The 22,109-nt window shown below is 41.2% G+C and overlaps 1 protein-coding gene across 2 annotated transcripts in view; it reads right to left on the bottom strand.

Moving 5' to 3' along the window:
• Positions 1-22,109, bottom strand: part of LOC115056024 (contactin-1a-like) — a 57,867-nt gene that overhangs the window by 4,855 nt on the left and 30,903 nt on the right. For both annotated transcript variants that reach the window (XM_029522242.1, XM_029522243.1), the window contains exons 3-19: positions 20,994-21,032; positions 14,648-14,774; positions 13,571-13,749; positions 13,097-13,192; positions 11,909-12,115; positions 10,177-10,276; positions 9,676-9,851; positions 9,308-9,432; positions 8,703-8,820; positions 8,279-8,426; positions 7,294-7,421; positions 6,505-6,677; positions 5,646-5,769; positions 3,127-3,288; positions 2,689-2,838; positions 2,015-2,085; positions 774-1,008 (exon numbers count right to left, since the gene is read on the bottom strand). In XM_029522242.1, coding sequence (XP_029378102.1) covers positions 774-1,008; positions 2,015-2,085; positions 2,689-2,838; positions 3,127-3,288; positions 5,646-5,769; positions 6,505-6,677; positions 7,294-7,421; positions 8,279-8,426; positions 8,703-8,820; positions 9,308-9,432; positions 9,676-9,851; positions 10,177-10,276; positions 11,909-12,115; positions 13,097-13,192; positions 13,571-13,749; positions 14,648-14,774; positions 20,994-21,032 — 2,358 coding nt within the window. The remainder of the gene's footprint in view (positions 1-773; positions 1,009-2,014; positions 2,086-2,688; positions 2,839-3,126; positions 3,289-5,645; positions 5,770-6,504; positions 6,678-7,293; positions 7,422-8,278; positions 8,427-8,702; positions 8,821-9,307; positions 9,433-9,675; positions 9,852-10,176; positions 10,277-11,908; positions 12,116-13,096; positions 13,193-13,570; positions 13,750-14,647; positions 14,775-20,993; positions 21,033-22,109) is intronic.

Here is a 22,109-nt window from a genome sequence, read left to right as displayed (position 1 = left end):
GAAATCCTTCTGTAGGCTGCCATACACTTTTCTGTGACTTATGGGCCAGTTATCTGCTGTTTGTAAACGGTCCCTGCCTGGAAACTACCCTTGAATGTTATATTGTCACACTGGGCCTTAAACCAACAACCCATCAGTTAATGTCACTGTGTGTAACACAGACAAATGCAGCAAAACAAAGCGGCACAATAAGCGAGCACGCAAATACAAATGTTCACACTCACACGCCCGAGGTACAGAGACAGAGTGTTTTGCGGGCTTGGCTAGAAAATCATACACTCATTTGCGAGAGTTTCCCAAAGTAAGTTGCCATGACAACTGTGGGATCTCTGTAACTCATCATGTCTGGGTTGCCAGTGGTTATCTCAACTGTCTGTCAGTGGAAGTTAATAACTAGGCTAAATGCTTTGCATCTTTGAGCGAATTATGAGCTTTATGGTTCATGCTACATAGATCCCGATAATCCCCCCGCAAGGAAGGAGAGAGAGGAGAAGATGGGTTCACTTTCAATGGGTATTAAAATTCCTCACAACTATACATGAGAAAACCTATTAAACGGGTCCTACTTCACTGAAAACATCGTTGGTGATAATTAGCTGACACTGACAGATTGAAATAGCTGGGTGTCTGCATATTGATGGATTCCTCATTCTTAGAGATAGAGAGGAAAAAAGACCTGGGTGATCTATGACACTGTCGTGAGATTTTTTTGGCACATTCACGTATCTGTAGTGCAGTGTTGAGTAATTTCTGTGAATCTCTTCGGTGCTCACCATCCTGAGCAGAGTAAATGGTGGCTGTTATGCTGTAGGGTCCCTCTCCTTCGCTGTTAAACGCTTTGACTTTGACCTGGAACTCCGTCGAGGGAGGGATGGAAGACTCTTTGTGGACATAGCGGTTGGCCTGGGGCTCAGCAACTATCACCCTCCTCCACTGGTTTTCGTCTTGAGGTTTGAACGCCACAATGTAGCCAAAATTTGGACCATAGTAATACTGAGGCTGGACAGGCTGATGACAAAAATGATGAAAAATAATTAATCTAAATAAATAAAAGTAATATTCACCCAACACACATCTGAAATCTGGAATTAAAGCATGCATCATCTATTTATTCTTGTGCTATATAGTGTAGTTAAAATCAATATTGAGAATGAGCTCACTTAGTAATCAGCTGAAATCTAAATACGGTTCAATGCAGCATTCTGTGATTTACACTCAAAGAGTTGGGCCAGTTTGATGGCTTGTCCCTCTTAATCTGTCTTCATGCCTCATTTCCACTGCTGGCACGCTCACTTTATCACCACACCATATGAGGCATGCCTGCATCACTAACCCTTAAACACCTCATCTTCCAGCTGCTCTGAAATTGAACATGGCCATGCACAAGCCAAACAAAAACCAATTTACCCATGAGATTTAATTTATTTAGCTGCAGCAAGGAAATGGTGGATAATAACTTAGTTCAGTCACTGATTTTTGATGATAGCGATTGTTTTGTTGCAAACAATGCTTATTCTTCAGCGCTTCAATACATTCCTTTTAATCTCTAAAAAGCTAGAAAGCGATTTTTTTCTAAAACATTCTGTGTCCTTTAATTAGTTGGACTTATTTGTCCTACTTTTTATTTGAATTGTCAGGATTACGGGAAGTGCAAAGGCTGTCTTAATGAAACATTTCTACAACTTCATAAGGTGAGTCAAGGGAGTGTAGCCATCTGCTCTTTTTTTGATGTCTGCCTCTAAAGCCAGCATCTCACTGGAACAGGTGTGTTTTTTCTCCAGTGTTCTATTGTCAAAATTATGCTTTTTGTTATTCTGGCATATTACTTCCTCTGTGAAGTTTTTTTTTTTATTTTTTTTTTTATATTGTTTCTACCTTAATACAAAGGTGATATTAATTACACAGTTTGAATAATTTTCCTCTTGTAACTTAATTTGGATTTAGCATGTGGAGGAGCCCAGTGCTTTAAAATGAATTTTTCCACCCCCGCACTCTGTGGAAAGTCCAGACCTACCGTCCATGTGATGGTCAGTTCCCTGCTAGTCCCCCCACCCCCACCGACATCCGAGGGCGCCACCACAGGAACTACAATGAGACAGCAAGAGCAAAATTCTGAACCCACATGCTAAAAAACCCACACAAACAATGCCAACCCACACAGGCTGTAACCTCTTCCTGGCAGCACTACTGAAACATCCAAATACAATATCAGTGTCTTCTCCAGAGCCAAATGCAACACCTTAATGTCCATGTGGGAATCTTGCCAATGACGGAGGAAAAGGGGCAAAACTCTGCTTGTTTGGTTTTTAATTTAATAGCTCATTCTCAAATGATGAGGGTTTTTTTTTTTTTTAGAGAGGTTACTGTAGGTCTGTGATTTCCATTTTATAATTGAATTTCAGTATAAAGTTTCAGCAAAGTGCTCATTTGTAGAGGTTTGTGTGGTGAGTTTGGCAGCATGCTTCTGCTGTAGGAAGCACTGCATGATGGGATTTCTGCTGACTCATTCCTACAGCAATACTTGACATAAGTAAATGGTGCTATAACAGAATTATGATGAAGTAATATCAAAATGGAAAGCTAGATTGTAGGACCACATTTCCATGACCTTTCCAGCCTCTCTGACTCTACCCAATAGATATTACTCAGCCCATGTTAGTTAGCCCTGCAGTAAGGACATAGTCTTACCTGCTTCCAGGGTTTTGTCTTTAGGTGAGGGGCTGCTTGGCTCCCCTGTGCCAAGAGTGTTGGTAGCAATCACCCGGAACTCATATTCTGTCCAGGGGAACAAATCCACCACTGTGGCTGTTTCAGCATTGCCCTCTACATCAGCAGGAGCTAGAGAGAAATGCACAGATTCCAACATTACCCAGCGCAGGTTGTGCTGTCCTGCAATTTACCAAAAATATCCTTAAAAAAATAGCAAAGTTCCATTTTGAGGACTTATTCCTATATTTAAGTCCTTGAGCCGTGACTGCATTACAATTTAGCCACTTTTATGAGACATTTAACTACCATGTTGGCCTAAATATCACTATGTGGCATGGCCCAAATTATCATATCTCCAGAGTCAGCACAGCATGAAGGTAACAATGTTTATTTGACCAACTAGTACGGAGTTCTCACACGTTGTGGCATTCTTCCAGACATCCTTTGAGAAGTTGTCCCTGTACTGGATAGTATATTTGGAGATGGGACTGTGGTTGTCTGTTCCACGGCTCCACTGCAACGTCACACTCTTGTCGGTTTTGTTTATCAGTCGCACCCCACCTGGGGCACCGGGGGGACCTGGATTAAAGACAAGAATAAAACAGTTTAAAGTTGTTTGACGGGTGATGAACACAAGTGTGCCTGCTGAGCCGTGTAGAGAGTTCAGTTCACAAGTTTGAATTCTCCACTTTGACTTGTCCCTCAGGCAGGAAGTGAACGGGATCTTTGCTCATGCAGAGGAAACGAATGAGGAAAAGACAGCGTGGCGTTATGGGAAGAGCTTCATCTTTATTCAGGCTCATGGGGAAATTCGCCTCAAAAGGCCTGAGTCAACTTAACTTTTTATGCATTTATTTGATGTATATTAAACAGAGCACATCAAAGGTCTTACGTCTCCTGTTTTTAATGTCTTAAGTAACATCAGGAAAGACTGATGGATTAAGGTATTAGCGCTTAGAGCCCATCGACACATATGAAGTGAAGCTTAAGCAAAATCTTTTGAATCCAGTGTTTCTCTTGGTCCTTTCGCTCGTCTTGATTCTTCCCTTGAAACATAAAAAAGTTCTAATAGAAAACCCAGACTGCGTCAGGGTTTGCCTCCCAACCCACAGCATCAGAAACCAGCCAGGATTTACTTTTTCCAAGTCATGAATATGAGTCGAGACAAGTAAGGCGATTAGGCAGCCGAAGCTGGACAGCCCTTAAGCTTCCTCAAAGAGAGGAAAAGACAAATTACGTTTTTTAAATTCAACGTAAAGGATGAAATATTGCACTTGTTTGTACAAGTTTATCTGTTAAGTTTTATGTCACATGAATAAACACTCACCACAGAGTGCATTTGAACTGATGAGCTTTCAGTGTTAGGTTTTTGCCAAGTGACATATTATATCCTAAGACCAAGTTTATTCCATTTTATGAGTAACTCTCCTAATTCACAGGCACTTAAGTTAACACAGCCGCATTTTAACACTGTTCCAGACTGTAACTTTTAACTACAAAAACACACACATCCATCATTTGAAAACAACTCTTTTCCCAATCTCAAATCCCCACTAATAATAAGCTACAGGTGCAAAGCTGTGTTTTTAGCTTGGACAATCTCCTGAAGCAGATCTGCATCCTCATCTGCTGTGATAAATAGCTGTCTTTCATCTCTCCCTCTGTGCGCCATGGACTGCTGGCATTTGGCACTCCATTAGGAGCGGCCCAGGGCCTCTGTTTTGGTTCCACTCTGGGTAACGTCACAGTCAGCTGCTGTACGTTAACCTGGCCATCTGTCAACACCTGCTCTGAAAGCAGCGGCGGTGGCAGCACGCCTAGAGGACAACAGGGATCACTGGCAGCCAGATCACTGCAAGCGTTCCTGGTTTCATATCTGAAGAGACCCTTTGTCCTCCAACGCTGTGCCTCTTTCAAGACCTGAGGGAGAGGCTGTAGGGCAAGCTCACACTCATCTGGAAGTGGAGGGTGAAAAAAAAGGATGAATCATCCAGGAGGTGAAATACAGTAAATGAAAGAGCACTGCGGAAGCGCGACTGTTTATTTTGGGGATGATTATATCTGTATATGGCTGAAGAACAAGTGCTGAAATCAGCAGCACACCGTATCAAAATACTGTGTTGAGAGAAATAATCTATGCTCTGCACATACCACAACATATTACACAGTTACAAAAACACTAGTTGCTGTGATGCTCTCGCCACTCTACAAAAAAAGTGCTACTTTATTCAGTCATAATGAAGGCAAGTGGGAGCTGACACGGTTCGTAACACTTCTTAATGGAACAGAAGTGTTGATTGTCTTTTCATTTTAATGAAGCTGACTGCTGTGTCGACGCAAGCAAACACAGCAACAGCTTGTTATTAGGAAAAGCCTTCATATAAATATGTGCAGTCAATCTCAAGTCTTTTTTGCCAGTTGCCCCACTAGATGTTTTGGGTAAATACGAGCTATTATAAATGTATGCAGCTATTGGTATCTAAATGCAACATCTTTTTAAAGAGACTGCCTAACGTGTTAGTCCGTCCTCTTCTAGATGGTGGTAAACAGTTTTCTCTGTACGTCTCCGTCTCCTGCATTAGGACATAATTCACTTCCTTCCATCGCCCTTTCACAAGCAGTCCTTGGGTCTGACAGATCATCTGGCAAAACAGGCCTCGGTCTGGTTATTCTGAAGTGATTTACTTCTCTTCAAACAAATTCGTACCATTTCTTCATGTCTGTTTCTCTTTTTTTTCTCTTTCACATAATTAGCCAGCTGTGTATTAATATTCTGAGAATTTAAGTTGAAGAAAATTTCAGTTCATGGATATTTGAAACCAAAAACTTCAAATAACCCAAACTCATAGAATTTTGTCAGAAATAAGTGTGCAGGCTTTTAAGACATTTACATTAATGGCTGCATGATATGTGTAACTCAACCAGTCATGACTCACCCCTGACGACTAGGTGGGCAGAGGCCGTGATGTTGTCAACAGGGGTCTGTGCAGTGCAGTTGTAGCGCCCGGCGTGCTTCAGCTGGACGTTTTTAATCAGCAGCTCACCATTTGAGCTCCCATTCTAAGTAAAACAACAAAGAAGACAGCAGCTCATTTAGGAGTGAACAAAACATGATTCATCATGAGGCAAAGAGCTCCTGGTGTGCGTTAGATATTCCCTCCCTCAGTCTAAAACTCATTGGGAAAGAAGTGAATCATAATTTCAATCACCTGCAAGATCAGAAGGATAGACATATGAACTGGCAATGAGCCTTAGCTGTTGGATTTTCACCTCTTGCCTCCACACAGTGCTTGTTTCAGAAAGCACTCTCACTGAATGAGTGGAAAAATACTACCGAAATGTACTTTCTTTTATATTTATTGCACAACAGCATTTAACTCAAACTGGTTTTATATCATTACCCACAAACATGGTTAAGTTAAACTGGAACCGGTTTTTAGAACGGGGAAAAAATGGGGAGTCATTAATCATAGTAATAATTTGGTGTGTGACCAATAAAAAATGCTAACCAACCAACCAAACTACCAACCAGGGTAGGTCAAAAATAATAGCTGTTTGCAGGAATTTGCATTTAGATGATGTACAATGCTCTATTCCACTCAGGGAATGAATCATATTAAGTTAAGTTAACTTTTCCATTTCAGAGATTCCAAGTGTAAATACTATAAGCACCAACCTGACCTCAAATATGATTTCATGTGGCTAAAGTCCAGACCACAGCTACGATGCGGTTACTGCATTAAACTTAGATTATTTGGGTTCATTTCTCTTCAAAAACACTGACTGACGTCTTACCGGGGTACGTTCATAATGCTGGCTATCCTTGTGTAGGTCAATGACTCTTCCATCCAGAGACCAGATGAAAGTGATGTCCAAAGAGGGGTCATGTGACGCACCACACTGCATCCAGGCATTCTCACCCACTTTAACGTCAGTGTTGGACGGCAACAATGTGATCTTTGTGGACTCTGTGGAAAAAAAAAACAGGAAGAGGTCAGGGTTGATGAGTGAAACGTCAGTGAAGCCTCTGACCAGTCTCATATTTTTGTCTTTCTAGGTTAGAGAAAAATAAAAGCCAAAAAACCTAATGAAACATTGTAGACAGATCTGAGTGTACTCTGTTACTGTATGTATGGGACAGTACACACAAATGTCCAGGAGAGGGCAGAAAAGAGCTGTACGTCCTCAAAAATTTTTTAGCTATGATTACATGTCTGAAAAGATGACCCACTGTTATTATCTGCTATTTAGTCAAACTATGTTGGCGTGTTCATAACCTAACTCCTCTCCTTTTTCATTGAACAGTGGTGAGGAATAACCTCACGTCTCATCACATCTTATCTGAAGCGGTCCCCTCCTGCCTTTGCCCTGAAGGAAAGAATATCTGCCAATAGCGTGTACGCTGTCACTCCACTCACAGGGACATAATTTAACAACCACAGACATTTGGAGGTCAGCAAGGTTCAGTGGGACTGAGTGACAGGAATGATTGCCGGTCAAGGTTGACATCAGTCAGAGCAAAACCAACTGTCCTGGGAGGACCAGGAAAAAAAAAAAGATAGTTGTTCATTAGCTGGAACTTGCCTGTTACTAACAGAGAGCCGGTGCTGTTGGCCTTGCCCCGGTCATTCTCAGCGAAGCAGGTATACCTCCCTTCATCTGCTCGTGTTACATTGAGGATCTCCAGGCTCCCGTCCTCCCAGATGAACACCCTGAGGAGACGCAGAATTAATTTCTTAAACACTGAGGAGACAGAACGACATGGTATAAAATATTCAGCACAATATGAAGGTCAAAAGTCCAGCAAACGTTATTCTGTGAATATGCAGATGATGTAAAGTTATGAAAGAGCTCTGAATGTCTGCCAGGTCCCTAATGGATATATGGTTTTAGGGGTGGGGGGATAAGTGAGCTTGGTATTACTCATTAACATTAACTTAAGCTGAAGGCGAAGGCAACAATGTTTGACAAATTTTTCACTGCATATTTCATATTCATGCATGATAAAAAAGTATCATGCCAAGCTGGCCAATCACTGCTCTTTCCTACACACAGACAGAAAGCAAAAGGAGGCATATGCTGAATAGTAATTTGACTACTGCTCAATCTCGCTGAAGGTCCCAAAGTGGTTAATGGGGGTGTGTGTGTGTGTGGGGGGGGGGAGTTTTGGTCTCTGAAAGCTTCAACATTAGCCTTTTTTTTTTCTCCAGTCAGGAGCACAAGGCAGGAGTTTACACATCCTATCTGGCAAGGATGATGTGCTTGAGAATGAGCTTAATATCAGTGACAAATGAAACCCTTAAGATTGGTATAGAAGATGCATAGCATATTTAGCTCCACTAAATAACTATACTGTATGTATCCCGCTAATTGAGACACATTTCAGCTCCATATATTTGTGTCTAATGTAATCCAGATTTAGCTCACGGTCACAGAAAACAGTTCGATATTAACGCTATTAACAACAACAACAAAAAAAAAAAAAGCATGATTTTCATGATGAAGTTAGCCAATATGTGAAGATCAGAGGACAAAGGGAAGTGTCCCGTCTTATCAAGAGACGGCTCACCTGGTAGAGTTGGAGAGCAGCTCAGTGTCTTTGCTCCAGGAGAAGGTAGGCTTCGGGGCTGCTTTGGGTCGACATTCAATTACCACACGGCCATTTTTAGCTGCCAGGACTCTCTTTACTGGGTTGTATGCAAACGTGGGAGCACAGGCTGAGGAGAGACGGCCCCTGATTATTTATCACAAACCTCGTAGAATGTGTATTAATTGTCGGCATGCATACATTTATGACACATTTAGAATTCATAAACGGGAGTACGTGCATGTGCACAATGTAATTTTTTTTTTTATTACCCCACAATTTAAAAGTTGTTTTTCTCAGCAAGCTCTGAAATAGCACTGCACACGTTCTAATGAGCTCCATCATGTGACCTTTACATCTTCTATAGAACTACTTGAGCTGTAGTTGCTGCCAAAGTTTGACTCACCAAAGACACGTAACTCTGCATTGGCATAGATGACTCCATGGTGATTCTCTGCTATGCACTGATACATCCCTGAATCATCAAATGTCAAGCTGCTGAACTTCATCTCCGTCCTGTCAAGCTGTGGGAAATGTAGCATTAACATATGATTATTCTGCATTTCACCCTTTTGAAAGAATTCACTTCTATTACTAATCACAGAATACAAATGAAGCTGTCCATTGTTGACATGTGCAGAGTCACAGATCAGCTCATTTGAATGAGAGCAGATTTCATGATTTCATTAATTCATAATGAGAACAACCTCCCCCACTCTCCTGTCAGGAGCTGCAACTCTCTTGGGTAATTTCTTTAGACCTGATGACAGTTGTTTCTATGGAGGGTTACACAACCCATGCTGACTGGCACACAGTCAACAACAACACATACTTTCTCCTGACATGGAGTGAACCTGCAGTGCCAGCTTCCTGTCACCACTTCGCTACTGTAACAACCCTGGGATGCACATTGAGCAGTTCTTGGAAACGTGATGGGGCTCTGAGTAATATACAGCTAAATTACTCACTTATAGGACAAAAAGAAAAAGAAAAAAAAATCAGGAATATTACCGGGTCTCCATTTTTCAGCCAGCGGATGCGTGGTTTAGGCTTGCCACTGGCTACGCAGGTCATTGTGTACTCGCTGCCGAGGTCTTTCTCTACACTGCTGATGTGCTGCACCCACTCAGGAAAAGCTGCAAATGAGAAAACTCAGAGTTACAGCGTTTACAGTAAAATGAAAAAATTACAAAGACTGACTGTGTGAATACCTCAAAAGCTCATATGGAGTGATACCACAGGTATTAAACCTAAGAAAGTGTGTTAAGGAATGATAAGAAAATAGGTGGTGACTGTATCCCCCAGAGTGCCTTGCAGAGACTTAATAAAGCTCATAAAGACTATTCAAAACTACAAGGAATGTTTGGAAAGTTTCTCACCCTCTACAGACACACGTGCAGTGTGGTAGTCCTTTCCTTTCGAGTTCACGGCCTCACACCGATAGGTGCCGCCATCTTCAAACTGCACATTGAACAGGTGCAGGTGAGACCCTGCCACCTCGTGATTAGGTGGCATCGGCCCGTCTAACTTCTTCCAGTGGATTTCAGGGACGGGGCTGAGAGGGAGACAAAAATAAGACAAAAGGGAGGCATTACTTGTAACACATACGTATGTGCCACAGCATTCAAGTCATTACCCCTGTGAGACAATCGTTCCAATTTTTTAGTGCTGTGACTTTGTGGTGATTCGAAGTTTAAACTAATGTAAAGGCAATTTTCACACCCATGGAGGGTAAATTAAGATAATTGAGTGATCCCTATTATTTTTAATAATAATAATAATAATATGTGCTGCATAGTTTAAATTGCCTTATTTCATGCCAAAAGAATAACACATTCAAGCTCCTGCTTGGACCTTCATAAAGGTTTGGTTTTACTTACTTCCCCAAAGCGAAACATTCCAAGGTGACATTCTGCCCCACCAGAGTAGTGGTGTCTGGGAACTTGACATTGAGGTCAGCTGGGTATTTTCTGATGGGACCTGAGGAAATAGCAACAGGAGAGAATTGTGATTCAGAGGATAAATTCCCTGCTAGTTGCCAATCCAGAAATAAACAGGGGTTTAAAGTAACACCAAGATTTTAATCTTAACAGGATCCAGGGATATGTTGGGTCTTTTTAACAACTCCATAAAGAGTTTGGTCTAGACCTGCTCTAGGTGTTAAGTGCCTTGATGTAACTTTGTTATGATTTGGCGCTTTATAAATAAACTTAATTTGATTCCATCCAAGTTTTCTATGGTGCCAGCCTTCGATTTGTTGGGCTGATATTAAGACAGGACGTAAAAGTGCATGTAGCAGCTTTGTGAACTTTTTCTATCACAGTCTCAGTGTGAAAGTTTGCTGATTTAACACTTGATTTTGTCTCTTGCCTATTAGACTCCAGAGTTCACATTAGTCTGTGCAGATCAAAGTGGATCTTTGATTTCTTCACGTCTCAGTCAGTCTGTCATGACTGTACCAACTAAGTTACCACAGCAGGTGAAGATGAACATGGTTCAGTTCATTTACCAGAGCGTTTAAATTTTTTTCATGGTTCCAGTTTAAGCAGCAGATGGGAGAAATAATGACATATATGCTTTGTGTTGTGTTGCCTACATGACAGTATTAGATAACTATACAGTATCAGCAGTATCAGTAAGGCTAATCCTGGTCTCTTCAACCAGCTAGTTTTCACATGCTGAAACACATGATCAGCATATCTCATATGTGGGGAATTTTAAAATTTTTGGCAGTATGCAAAGATATTCACTCCCACACACACACAAAAAAAAATAGTTGAATGCAGGCTACATCATACCCAGAAGCCATTTCATAATACAAATAGGCATGAGAAAGCCCAAACAGCTATTAAGCTTAGATCCTAACCTCTGTAGTAGAACGCTACATCCTAGTTGTGCTCTACTATTTAAGATGCATTTGCCACAGGTGAAGTGAGTGCAAAGTTAGATGACTATGAAAGTAAACATGTGATAGATTCCCGGTAGGTCCTGCAGGATATTGATGCAAAAAGCTGCCTAGATTTATCTTATTAACTATTGCATTAGGCTCCACAAATACATAGAACATTAACAGACGTAATCACATTGCTTAAGCTTATGGTCTTTGTCTCTGAGGCTGTTTGTGTTCTAGTTCATCTTTCATAATATGCTCTGTCTTAAAGCAAGTTCAGTTTCCCTGCTAATTTGTTAGTGTAAGTTTCATAGAAGAAACACCAAGCGGCACGATAATATCACATAATTATTATTACTTGATTTTGCAGTGGGTACAGGAGAAAAAAAAAAAAGAGTATTATTGAATGAAAGCAGACAACAACTCTTCCTGGCTACAACCTCCTTAATCTTTAAAACTCATCTCTTTAAGAAACTTCTGCTAGACTAACAATTACAATTACTGGACATCATTTTAGGGACATGTATTCCATCTCTCTATTGTATTTGATTGTTATCCTGAACATAAGACAAATACAGGCAAATCAATACATCATATCAGCTCACTAGTTGTAAGACGAAGAAACCCACAAACCTTAAACAAATGCATCAATAATGATTATCATTTATGCAAAGGTCAGAAAAAAACAACTGGGAATGGGTGATAGGAAACGAAGTACTAACGTTCAGCCTGAGGCATTAGTGGGATGTAGTTGGAGAAAACGCTCTTGGAAATGGACGCGCTGGATGCAATGCAGGAGTAGTTTCCGGTGTCTGAGGAGTCCACTTTGGAGATATAAAGGTTACCATTTGTCTGGGAGACAAAACGCCTCTTGTCCAGCGGGATAAAAGTGGGGAATTCATTGAGGATCCAACGGAATGACAGCTCAGCTGCACAGAAAGAGACGCGACAAAACACCACCCATCAATCAAGGCTCTGGACACATAGCTACAGTGTTGAAAAGAGTCGGGGGGGATTAGATGTGTGAGCTAGCTCACTTTGAATTCTGAATTTATGAAAAATAAAAATAGCACCATCCTTCAGCACTGAGGGAAATGTGTTATTCAAGCATCTGTTGACCTTTCCAATGAAATCTTAATTCTTTTAGCTGAGAGGCATAATAGGGAGCGACTGCAAGCACATTGGCTTGTTGAAGCAATTCTGATGCTGTGCAGGGAGCGTTAAGGATGCTTTTAGAGAAGGTTATTGATGGATTTGCATTTGCATGAACATTAAAAAATATCTGTACAATTTCCTGGGTTGACAGCTTTGGCCAAATAACAACAAAAAAAAGTTTTATTTAATTATCTTCCAAGCCTATGACATAAAAAATGAGATAAATGAAATGAGGCCATTTACAGGCCAGTGTGAGAAGAGAAAACAAAAAACAACCTTCATGAATTAAATTAATTTAATAAATATTATATATTGCATTCCAGTTTTTTTTTTTTTTTTTTTTTTTACATCCATGTGTAAGTACAAATCCGGCTCAGAAAAGGCGGGGGGAGGGTTAGGGTTAATAACGGATAGCGAATGAGACAGTCATTATTTTTGTACCTTGGAGGACATTAAGTAGGGCAATTCAATCTTAAGCTAACACAGGACAAAATGTCTTTGTTTCATTTCGCTATTTGACGAATTTGGTTGATTAGTCTGATAAAAATGTGCATGGAATACTGTTACGGTACAGAACGGTGCAACGGTGCAACAACAATTATTATACTATACAATTATTATACATATGTAGAATCAGAGTTACTTGTGACAGCAACTTGAAAGAAAACCCACATAATGAACCCACGATGATGCTGAATGATGACTGAATATAGGAATACTTCAGCAGATGGACACTCAGTGATCATTTGTTGTACCTGGATAATGTGGTGGCGGAGCGCAGAGCAGCACTGCCCCCTGTCCTTCTTTGACTTTCACCGTCTCCCTCTCCTCTAATGAGAAAAGATCAAGGTCTAAAACAGGCAGAGAACAAAATTAATTGTAAGGCGCTCTCAGACTGACTGAAATCTGCACAGAATCTGCTGTCATTATTCACATTTATGTGGTTAAATTCACCTAAACTTAAGTTTTAGAGAGTGCATAAAGTTTATCTTTTGAAATGAGCTGGGGTTTCTAATAGAAAAGTACATTAGCCACACTGGTATTAAGAAGTTAGACCATTCACAAATTGCACTTTCCACACCACTTATGATTTATCCCAGCTGCCCTTGCAATTTCAGTGCGCTTAATAGGCATGAAAGCACAGCTCTGGGCAGCTGTGTGCCAAGCCTGCACTGTACTGTACAGTAAATGAGTGTAGGCCGAACTGGAGTGCTCGTCTGACCACTTACATCCAAACTGGACCGAGCCCACTCGGCTGATGACTGTGCCGAACTTGTTGGAAGCCATGCAGGAGTAATTTCCTTCATGTGTGTTTTTGATGGGCTTGCTGATGACCAAGTTGCCTCCTACTAGACTGTAGTGGCTGCCCTCTTCCTCCAGATCTATAATAATGTTGTTCAGTTTCCATCTACACAGAAAGCAATGGATACAGTCGGTGTCAATGTATGATACATCACCGCGAGCTTGCTGACAAATAGTTTGTTCTACATGTAGAATCACAGCCAGGTAGAGTGAGTTATTTGATGCACGGACATGCAGTGTTTTGATCGCATGATGGTTTTATTCAACAGGTTAAACAGCTAACATTTGGCCCTAATATACTGCACAAAATACACAGTGTAGTTTAGGTTACAGTTTTGGCTCTGCCTCACTACACACCTCTGAGGCAACAGAAAGAATTTAACATGCTCCACAAACTGGAAACTGTTCTATGTAGAGGCAATAACAAATGTCATGTTTCGAAAGGCGTAACAGACTGGACTGTGGCTGAACCCTCTTTAATACTTAATACCAGCAATGGTCAAAGCTAATTCCTCTCCCTCTGATATCTAATTCTGGGCACTCTGACAGTAAAACTGATTTGGGGGATGCTGAGCAATATCATTTACATACATTTACATCTAAATTGAAATGGATGCAAACTGCTTAAAATTTTGCGCCGCGAAATGAGGTGAAGACATGACAGCAATGCTGTTTATGCTACGGCTGCAGGAGCATCCCATTTGCTATTAGGTTTTTCTGGCATGTCCCTTTCTGGACCTGGTGCAAGGAAAACAAACTTGTTAACCGGATGATGAAAAATTGTCCAGAGTTTTTTCGGTGCTGCTGGAAGGTCACGCACATACACATATATTAAACCTTGGAACTGATTCAAGGTTAAAGTAATCACCCTTGTGACCTTGCCAATGGAAGGCGGACCATAAAACTATGGGGAGTGCAGCTATGAAGGTAGCCTGAAACACACATGTGCACACAGAGCACCAGTGGGTAGTAATGAGACTGGGTTCATGGTGAACATATGTTACTTGTATTTGGCAGGTGGATTGGCTCGAGCCCGGCAGTTCAGACTGATTTTGGCCTCTAGCGACTCCTCGGGGTAGATGGTATCCACCGGCTGCTCTTCAAACACTGGCCCATAACCTGTGGCTTCGTCTGAAATCAAACAAGCAAGCAAACAAACAAACAAGACCATGGTTAGTAACAACAAGCTGGGTCAGACCTACAAAAAACGATTATCAAGGTGTTAGAGCTCAGCATCGGTCTGGCAGCCCTGGGCCAATTTCATCAAAAACATGACAGCTGGGATCAGATGTAACATTAGACAAATACATACGGACGAGAAGGATGCATTCCCCCTATGAGGACCTGTCTTAAAATTTCATTATGTCATGTGGTGTTCACTGACACACACCTCTAATGCTTCGTTGCTGGTTTATCATTAATCTAATCCTTTCATCCACACAAATTCTCTTTCAGGCATCCATGCAGAATAATAAGCCCCTGCTTTATTCCAAATCGAAACATCACAGTAATTATGACAGAGATATGCTCACTCAGGTGCTAAACTGACACATTCATCTGCTGTCAGCATATATAATATTATTACAAGCCAGAACTGGAAATGCTAACTTTGAGTGAGCATAATCCAGCAACCTTTCATCCTGCATTTGCTGTGAATTAGTAGCACAGGAAAATTCCGAGAGAAGAGAATTCTTGCTGAGAATGTCTTTCTCAGTTCAGTCTGCCTTTTACACCATCAACGCAAACGTACAATTAGGCCCAATTACTCATTAAAACAGACAGAGATTATAAGCTGTGGCATGAAAAAGACATGATGACACGATGAATAAGCAATGAGGCAAAAATGCTTCTGAACGCTGATTATTTTCTCCGATCAAGAGGGTGTGTAGGTGACTGCAGGATACAATTGTGAAGTGTGTGTGTGTGTGTGTGTGTGTGTGTGTGTGTGTGTGTGTGCATGTGTGTCATTCCCCTGTGTCTCTGAGTTCTAAGAGAGAGCAGCTGACACCTCAGTGGGGAAAAGCTCACTGTTTCAGACAGTAACATCCTGCTCTTACTGGATCCTTCTGATCAGGCCTGGATTTGGGAGGCTCAGACAAAGTGCAACCTTTAGAAACATCTGCAAAAAGACTTCTGTTGCCAACTGAAAATGCATATTTACTATTGCGACCACCAAGAAAGAAAATGAACCAAGAGTCATATTCCAGCAGTTTAATATGTGAGTGCTTGGCATCAATTACAGTAATCTCTGAAACTGAATACTAAGTTTATCATAGCTGCACCGGTTGCAGTCTCTGCTATCGGGAAGTAAAAGAATTAAGTTTTGTAATCCTTACCAATATGATAGCAGATTTATATTTACATGAACACGTTGGCTTTACCCTGTTTAGCCAACCACGAGGCAGCAGTTAAGATGTTAGGAGACAGGAGCCACACCCACTCACGCTCTCCAGCAGCCTACCGTGTGCCAGTGCTTGACATTGATGCAAATCCCAAGGACTGCTGGCTGAGAGAGAATTACCAAACTATAAAGTGTGGGACTGGTGAAGGGAAAATTAAGTGAGAGACGATGTTCTGGGAGCAAGGGAGAAAGAGAAAAAAAAGAGGAAATGGAAGTGAAAGAAACTGGATATATAGTGACTCCATTCTACTGTTGGACTGCAGTTGTTCTGCATGAGTGTTTAAAGATGCTTTACATGTAGGTATGAAATATGAATATGGGATGGGCTCTAGGAGAAGAGTCACAGAGGTTTTAGAGCGATGCAGGAACAGCGATTGGAGTGTAACTCAGATGAGTGCTGGTCCTGTTCCTACCGTTTCCCTGTACTGTGGGATGCGACAGATGGTGGAGGGGAGTGTTAAAGCAGGCCACATAAGGCCCACTGCCTGGAGACACACACAGGCCTCTTTCTCCTTTCACTTTCTGAGTCTATCTGCCTCTAGCCCTCTCTGGTTTTCCACTGTCCCCTCTACCTCCCTCCAACCTATACACTGCTCCACTTTCGCTAACTTTCCTTTTGCGGCTTCTTCTCCTCCAGTTCTCGTCACTCTATAGTCATGGGAGTGGCTCAGACAATGAAAGTCTGTTCCCCAACTGGATGGACTGCCATCAAATCGTGGATGATTCCCGGTCTTAGCTCTTGTGCTACCATGAGGTGAACATTTTTCATTTTTGGTGAAGCTTGTCAAGGATTGTGATAGTTTTCTTGAAGCGGTAACAGTTCTCAGCTCCTGATATGTACAGTTGGAATCATGCAGTGCTCTGTGATCCCTGAGATGCTGCCAAAATAAATCTGTCTGCATTGGCTGTACTTTGAGGGCTACCTCATGCAAGAGGTTAGCAAACAAGTTCAACATTACACGTGGTAACTCCAAAAACAGCCAGTCAGAGCTGCTAATGATGGCTACATTTCTCTAATATTTGAGCCTTCACTCTCTCACTCACAGCTTCCGACACAGTATATGCTCTGATGAACTTTCTCTCATGCCCACCCCCAACATTTGTGACACATTTGTCCAAAGCAGATAGCCTTTTTCTTCATCACTCTATTGACTCTACTTTACCTCGGATACGCTGAGATGTTCTGTTCAACAGCACAAGTAATTATTTACACCACAGTTAAGGTTAGGTTAACCCCTCCATGCATATTTACAACCAATGGCGAGAAAGAAGGAAAGTTACTCAGGGAGAGATGTTGACACAAAAGGGGGAAATTAATACACACATGTGAACAAAGCCACACACACTGTGGCCATCTGCCTCCAGAGCATGCTGGGAGTCATTTTGTTCAGGACAGACTTCATTACCAAACACTAACTCATCCCCTGTTGTTTGAACGTAACCCGTTATCTAGGGAGCGTGCTATCTCCCACATATTAAATTTCTGTGGCGACACCAGTGATTCACTGTGGTATTAAGTATACATTTGTGTGCATGACAAAACCTACGTTGAAACTGTATCATGACTTTAATATCTGTAATCTCTCACTGCTTGTCATATGCGCTCATATCTTTCCATCTGAAATGTCTTTCTTTTAAATTTCCACCCAGAGTGGTTTCATTTTTGCAAACAACTTTTTGTATGTGTTGTTGTTTCACGTCTAAATACTCACACTGTTAACAACAGTCCCAGAGGAACCAAATCCTCTCAGTGAAAGTCGTTTATCACACAGCTGTGTGTTGCAACTACATGTGCAGCACAGTTTGTTTGGATGATCAGGAGAACGTCCAAGTGGGACTGATAACATATTGTTCCCTTAAGGCGCTGAACACAGTGTCGCAAAAATTACCCACAACCCCCTGAGCCACACAATGAGGCATGATGACAAAGTCCTTGGAGTGAAAATTCTAATGGCGTTAATTTTATGTATTAATTATTCTATTTCACTGCAAGCCCAGTCATTTGCAGAGGTATGGTCTGTTTTAGTCAAGATATGATCCTTGTGCTGCCAGCTGTGCAATCACAAGAGCTAGGAAAGAGAATTACTCTACCAAATGTCAGTTGTAACGGGGCAAAATTATTGGAACAGGATATATGAGGCTTTCACAGTCCATAACATACATAACAAAACTGAGTACACCCCCATGCAGTATCACTAACAGAGGAAATCGATGCTTCAGTGACCACTAAGACAGCGTGAAGGGCATGGCACAGTCAACCTCTATGCACGACAAATCCAGAATTGCCAAAAGAGTAGAAAACTGGAAGATCCACCAAACAATGTGAAAGGGAGTTAAATGTTGACAGTGCATTCTTTGGTCAGATGGAACAAGATCGGGACCAACATATTTGGCCTTGACCTGGCCATGGCTACTGCAGAGACTGAAAAATGGAGGTGTGAGAGAGCCAATGTAGGACTGCATGAGAGCAAAAGGTGTAGGGGACAGGTTATAGGTAGTTGTGTGTACCCAAATACATAAGAGGCTCTGTGGAAGAAGCTGCAAAAATTTAAAGTGTTTAGAAGGAAGAAAAAAGTAGTGACCCAGTCGTGATACTGACCAGGGAGCACATATTGTATATTAATGTGAAGCTCAGCCTGCTATTGGAAGAGATTATGGCTATGGTTTTATTTAGTTTCACTTCAGTTTTCACACCAGTAGTATGGAAAAAGTAAAAATAAAAGTGTGTAGAGCTTTGAAATATCTCTTATTGGATTAAAAGGTGTCTGGTGATTACTGTAGACTCCAGCAGTGACCATGTCTGGGTGCTGAAGTAATGTAGTTCATTTACTGGGGATACTTTGTGGTCATGGAGCTCTCTGGTCACTCTGGAGTTAAAGGAACCTAAATGTGGAACATCTGCCTCTTCACCTGGACAGTGAGACGGTTTAATATGTTCTTCCTGGGGAATCTTGATATTTAGACATTTTTAATACAAATTATATGAGGCCGTTAAAGGCTAAAGGTTCTGACTGACACAAGAGAGTCAAATAGAGATACAGAGACAGGAAGGAGAATAGCTTTAAGAACAGAGTGATATTAACATTTCTATAGGCCGAATGATCCTAAGCTTGTTTCTAAGACAAGAGCGATTCTGCTCTGAGCCCCAGCTGGAAGGCAGCCTACACAACGTTCTGACCTTTGGGGAGTGTAGTTTGTCTTGGCCTTCAAAATTATTTTCTCACACATTTTAGTGTCGTCACCAAAAACCTGTGGAGATGACATCAGTTTGTCCAGGAACTGACAATTTAGACAGGCACCCAGAAACCACAAGTCAGAAAATGAGAAAGATTTGTTTTTGAATGCACACCCTGTAAAGGAATAAAGTCAGACCTGTCTTTGGATATGATGATTTTAATTTGGGAGCTTCTGATCTTCCTTTTCCCATCGCACTTGAACAGCAGGACATTTTGGGAAATACATTTTTTCACTTTTCTGCCAGCGGTGGGATGAAAAGATCAATACGGTCTATTTCTGCACGTTTACTTGGCCTAGCACAGAGACTTCCTTGAGTCTGCGCTGGTTGCCTGGCAACCCAACAGTGATGCCACGCCAAAAAAACATTGGCACATAACTGACTGTAAACCCCTAACTTTCTGTTTAAACACGAGTCTTTGTACAGATACAATTAAAAGAAACAGAGCGGAATTACTGAGCTTTAAAGGTGACGATAAGTGGATCATTTCATCAGTTGACAGAGTCACTGCTGTATCCCCATTTCAGGTCTACACCACTGGATCTATTTACTATACACACATGAGCGTGATCACAATTTTACAATTTTCTCATGAATGAAAAAATAATTTAATGACTACATGCACACACACGCACACACTCTCATCAGTGTATGAATCAATGATTCTCATCCATCACTGCACAATGAGTTATGGTAACCATAATGCAGTTTCTGGCTTTAATGACCATCCTGGATTCCTTTGTCCAGTGCTTTCTCTTGGATCCTTATTAATGCACATTTCCATGTAGGAGAAATCCAGAAATAGCAACAGTGGAAAGAAACATGACCTCCAGATAGAATTCCATTCCTCCTGTCCTATTGTAGACCATGGGAAAAAGAGCCATCACTGCATGTCCCTCGACAAAATCTGACAGGCGGATACTATTGTACTTTTACTACCTCAAGGGTTGGAATAAACAGAGATGGGAGACTGAAGACCAGCTGATATTCTTTTTAGCCTTGGTTTCCTTTGTTGTGCTGATTTTTCATAATTTCACTGGATTGTTCATTTGTTGAATCTGTGAGTAGGTTTTTTTTTTTTTTTTTTGTAAAGACAAATTAAAGGAATAACATGAGTGTAACAAATAGGAAAAGCACATACTCCTCCCCTCGACTGTAATGCTGGCAAAAGTTTCTTTCAGGAAAATCTAGAACCCTACGAGAAGTATATAATAAGTTGAATAATGGAGTGTTTTTTCATAGCAAATCAAATGAAATTCTAAACGACTTAAAGGTCACACGTGAGAAGTATGGCAACAGAATAACAAAAAGTCACTCCTCAAACAGATCTAGTGATGTAGTCTTGACAGTGAATCACAGTTTCCTTCTCTAAAGTCCAAGGCCATAACTTAATTTACCTGCCATTTATCATGTGGAGCATGCTTGTTGTTGGTTTGAACACTATAAATCAAATACAGTCTTGAAATGCTGCCCACCTATTTCTCGGTCTTGAATTGAATGGGAAGCTTGGAGTCCCATGAATTCCTCAAGCTTACATCCACAGAATAGAAAGAAATCACTTGCCAGCCTTGTGACCTTTCTAGGTATTAAACACTGTAACCTTCTGGTCCTTGACACTTTATCACCACTGCTGCAGGATTTTATGAAGGTTTTCTAAACATCAAAACTTTGGATACTCATGAATATAAAAAGGCCACGAACGTGCGGTTCTTACCTCTGTAAAAGTCGGGTGTCTCCCAATCAAATGATGCATCTGAAACAAAAGACATCACGTCAGCAATTTGAACCATAACGCTACAAAAAGATGACTTCAATTACTTTCTGCGTTCTTTGCTACAGGTGTAATTCTCTCATTCACAGAATACAAGGACATGGATCAAAACCCATTATAAAGGATGATGAAAGTTTTTTCAGCGAGGTGCAGGTGTTTGATAGAATCCCCTTTTCGCTGCCGAGCATGGGATGAATTGCTGAAAAATCACAGCTGTGGAATACTAGACTATCTTTGGCTGATGGCCATCTCTGTGAAATCAGCTACATGCTTCTTCACAATAAGAGACAACATTTTTTGTTTGGCCTTGAGGGTTTCACTGCTATTGTTGAATAGAATGGCTGAATCACAAAAAGCGCTAAAACTCCACAGTATGCTATAATAGCAGAGCAGAATGTTTTTGACTTTTCTTCTGCTGTCACAACATTAATGTCATATTAGCCATCAAACTTTATTCTTGTTGGAACTAAACAAAAATGCCAAGCCAATGTTCTCTCCGCACAATAACAACCTGAGTCTGCTGTCTGTTTAGATCCAGGGTCCAGCCCTGCATGACTGTCCAGAAAGCCACATGCAGTCATTGTCGTGGTGATGTATATTTATCTCTATTTACCATTCGTTCTTTTTTTTTTTTTTTTTTTTTTGTGGCTGTATGTGAGGGCAATTTCAACTGGCTAATGAAAGGTTTTGCTGCAGCGCTGCCAAAATGTGCACTCAGCTGCAATGCTACAAGCACCTTCCTTAACAAAAAAAAAAAGAAAAAAAAGAAAAGGGTAGATAAATCTCCTCCATCTAAACGTCCGTTGGAAAAAGAGTAGAGTTGGCAGCCTGAATTTCCAATCCTAGGTCCTGTTTCTTTTTGCCTCATATGAGTGTGAAACAAGTGGAAACAGAACACAGAGGAGGTCGTATCTTTTTTAGACAGGTCATTTTCAACATTGCTGCTTTCTGTCCGCTTTCCTTTGCTTCCAACACAGATGATTGCACAGTGGGATCACAAAAAAAGGAAACGAAAACCCGTGAACTGTTGGACCTCCAAGCGCAGCATTTCCCAGCGTT

Source organism: Echeneis naucrates, chromosome 16 (genome assembly GCF_900963305.1).
Source record: "Echeneis naucrates chromosome 16, fEcheNa1.1, whole genome shotgun sequence".
In the NCBI taxonomy this organism is placed as follows: Eukaryota; Metazoa; Chordata; class Actinopteri; order Carangiformes; family Echeneidae; genus Echeneis; species Echeneis naucrates.
This window is presented reverse-complemented; position numbering and strand designations above follow the sequence as displayed.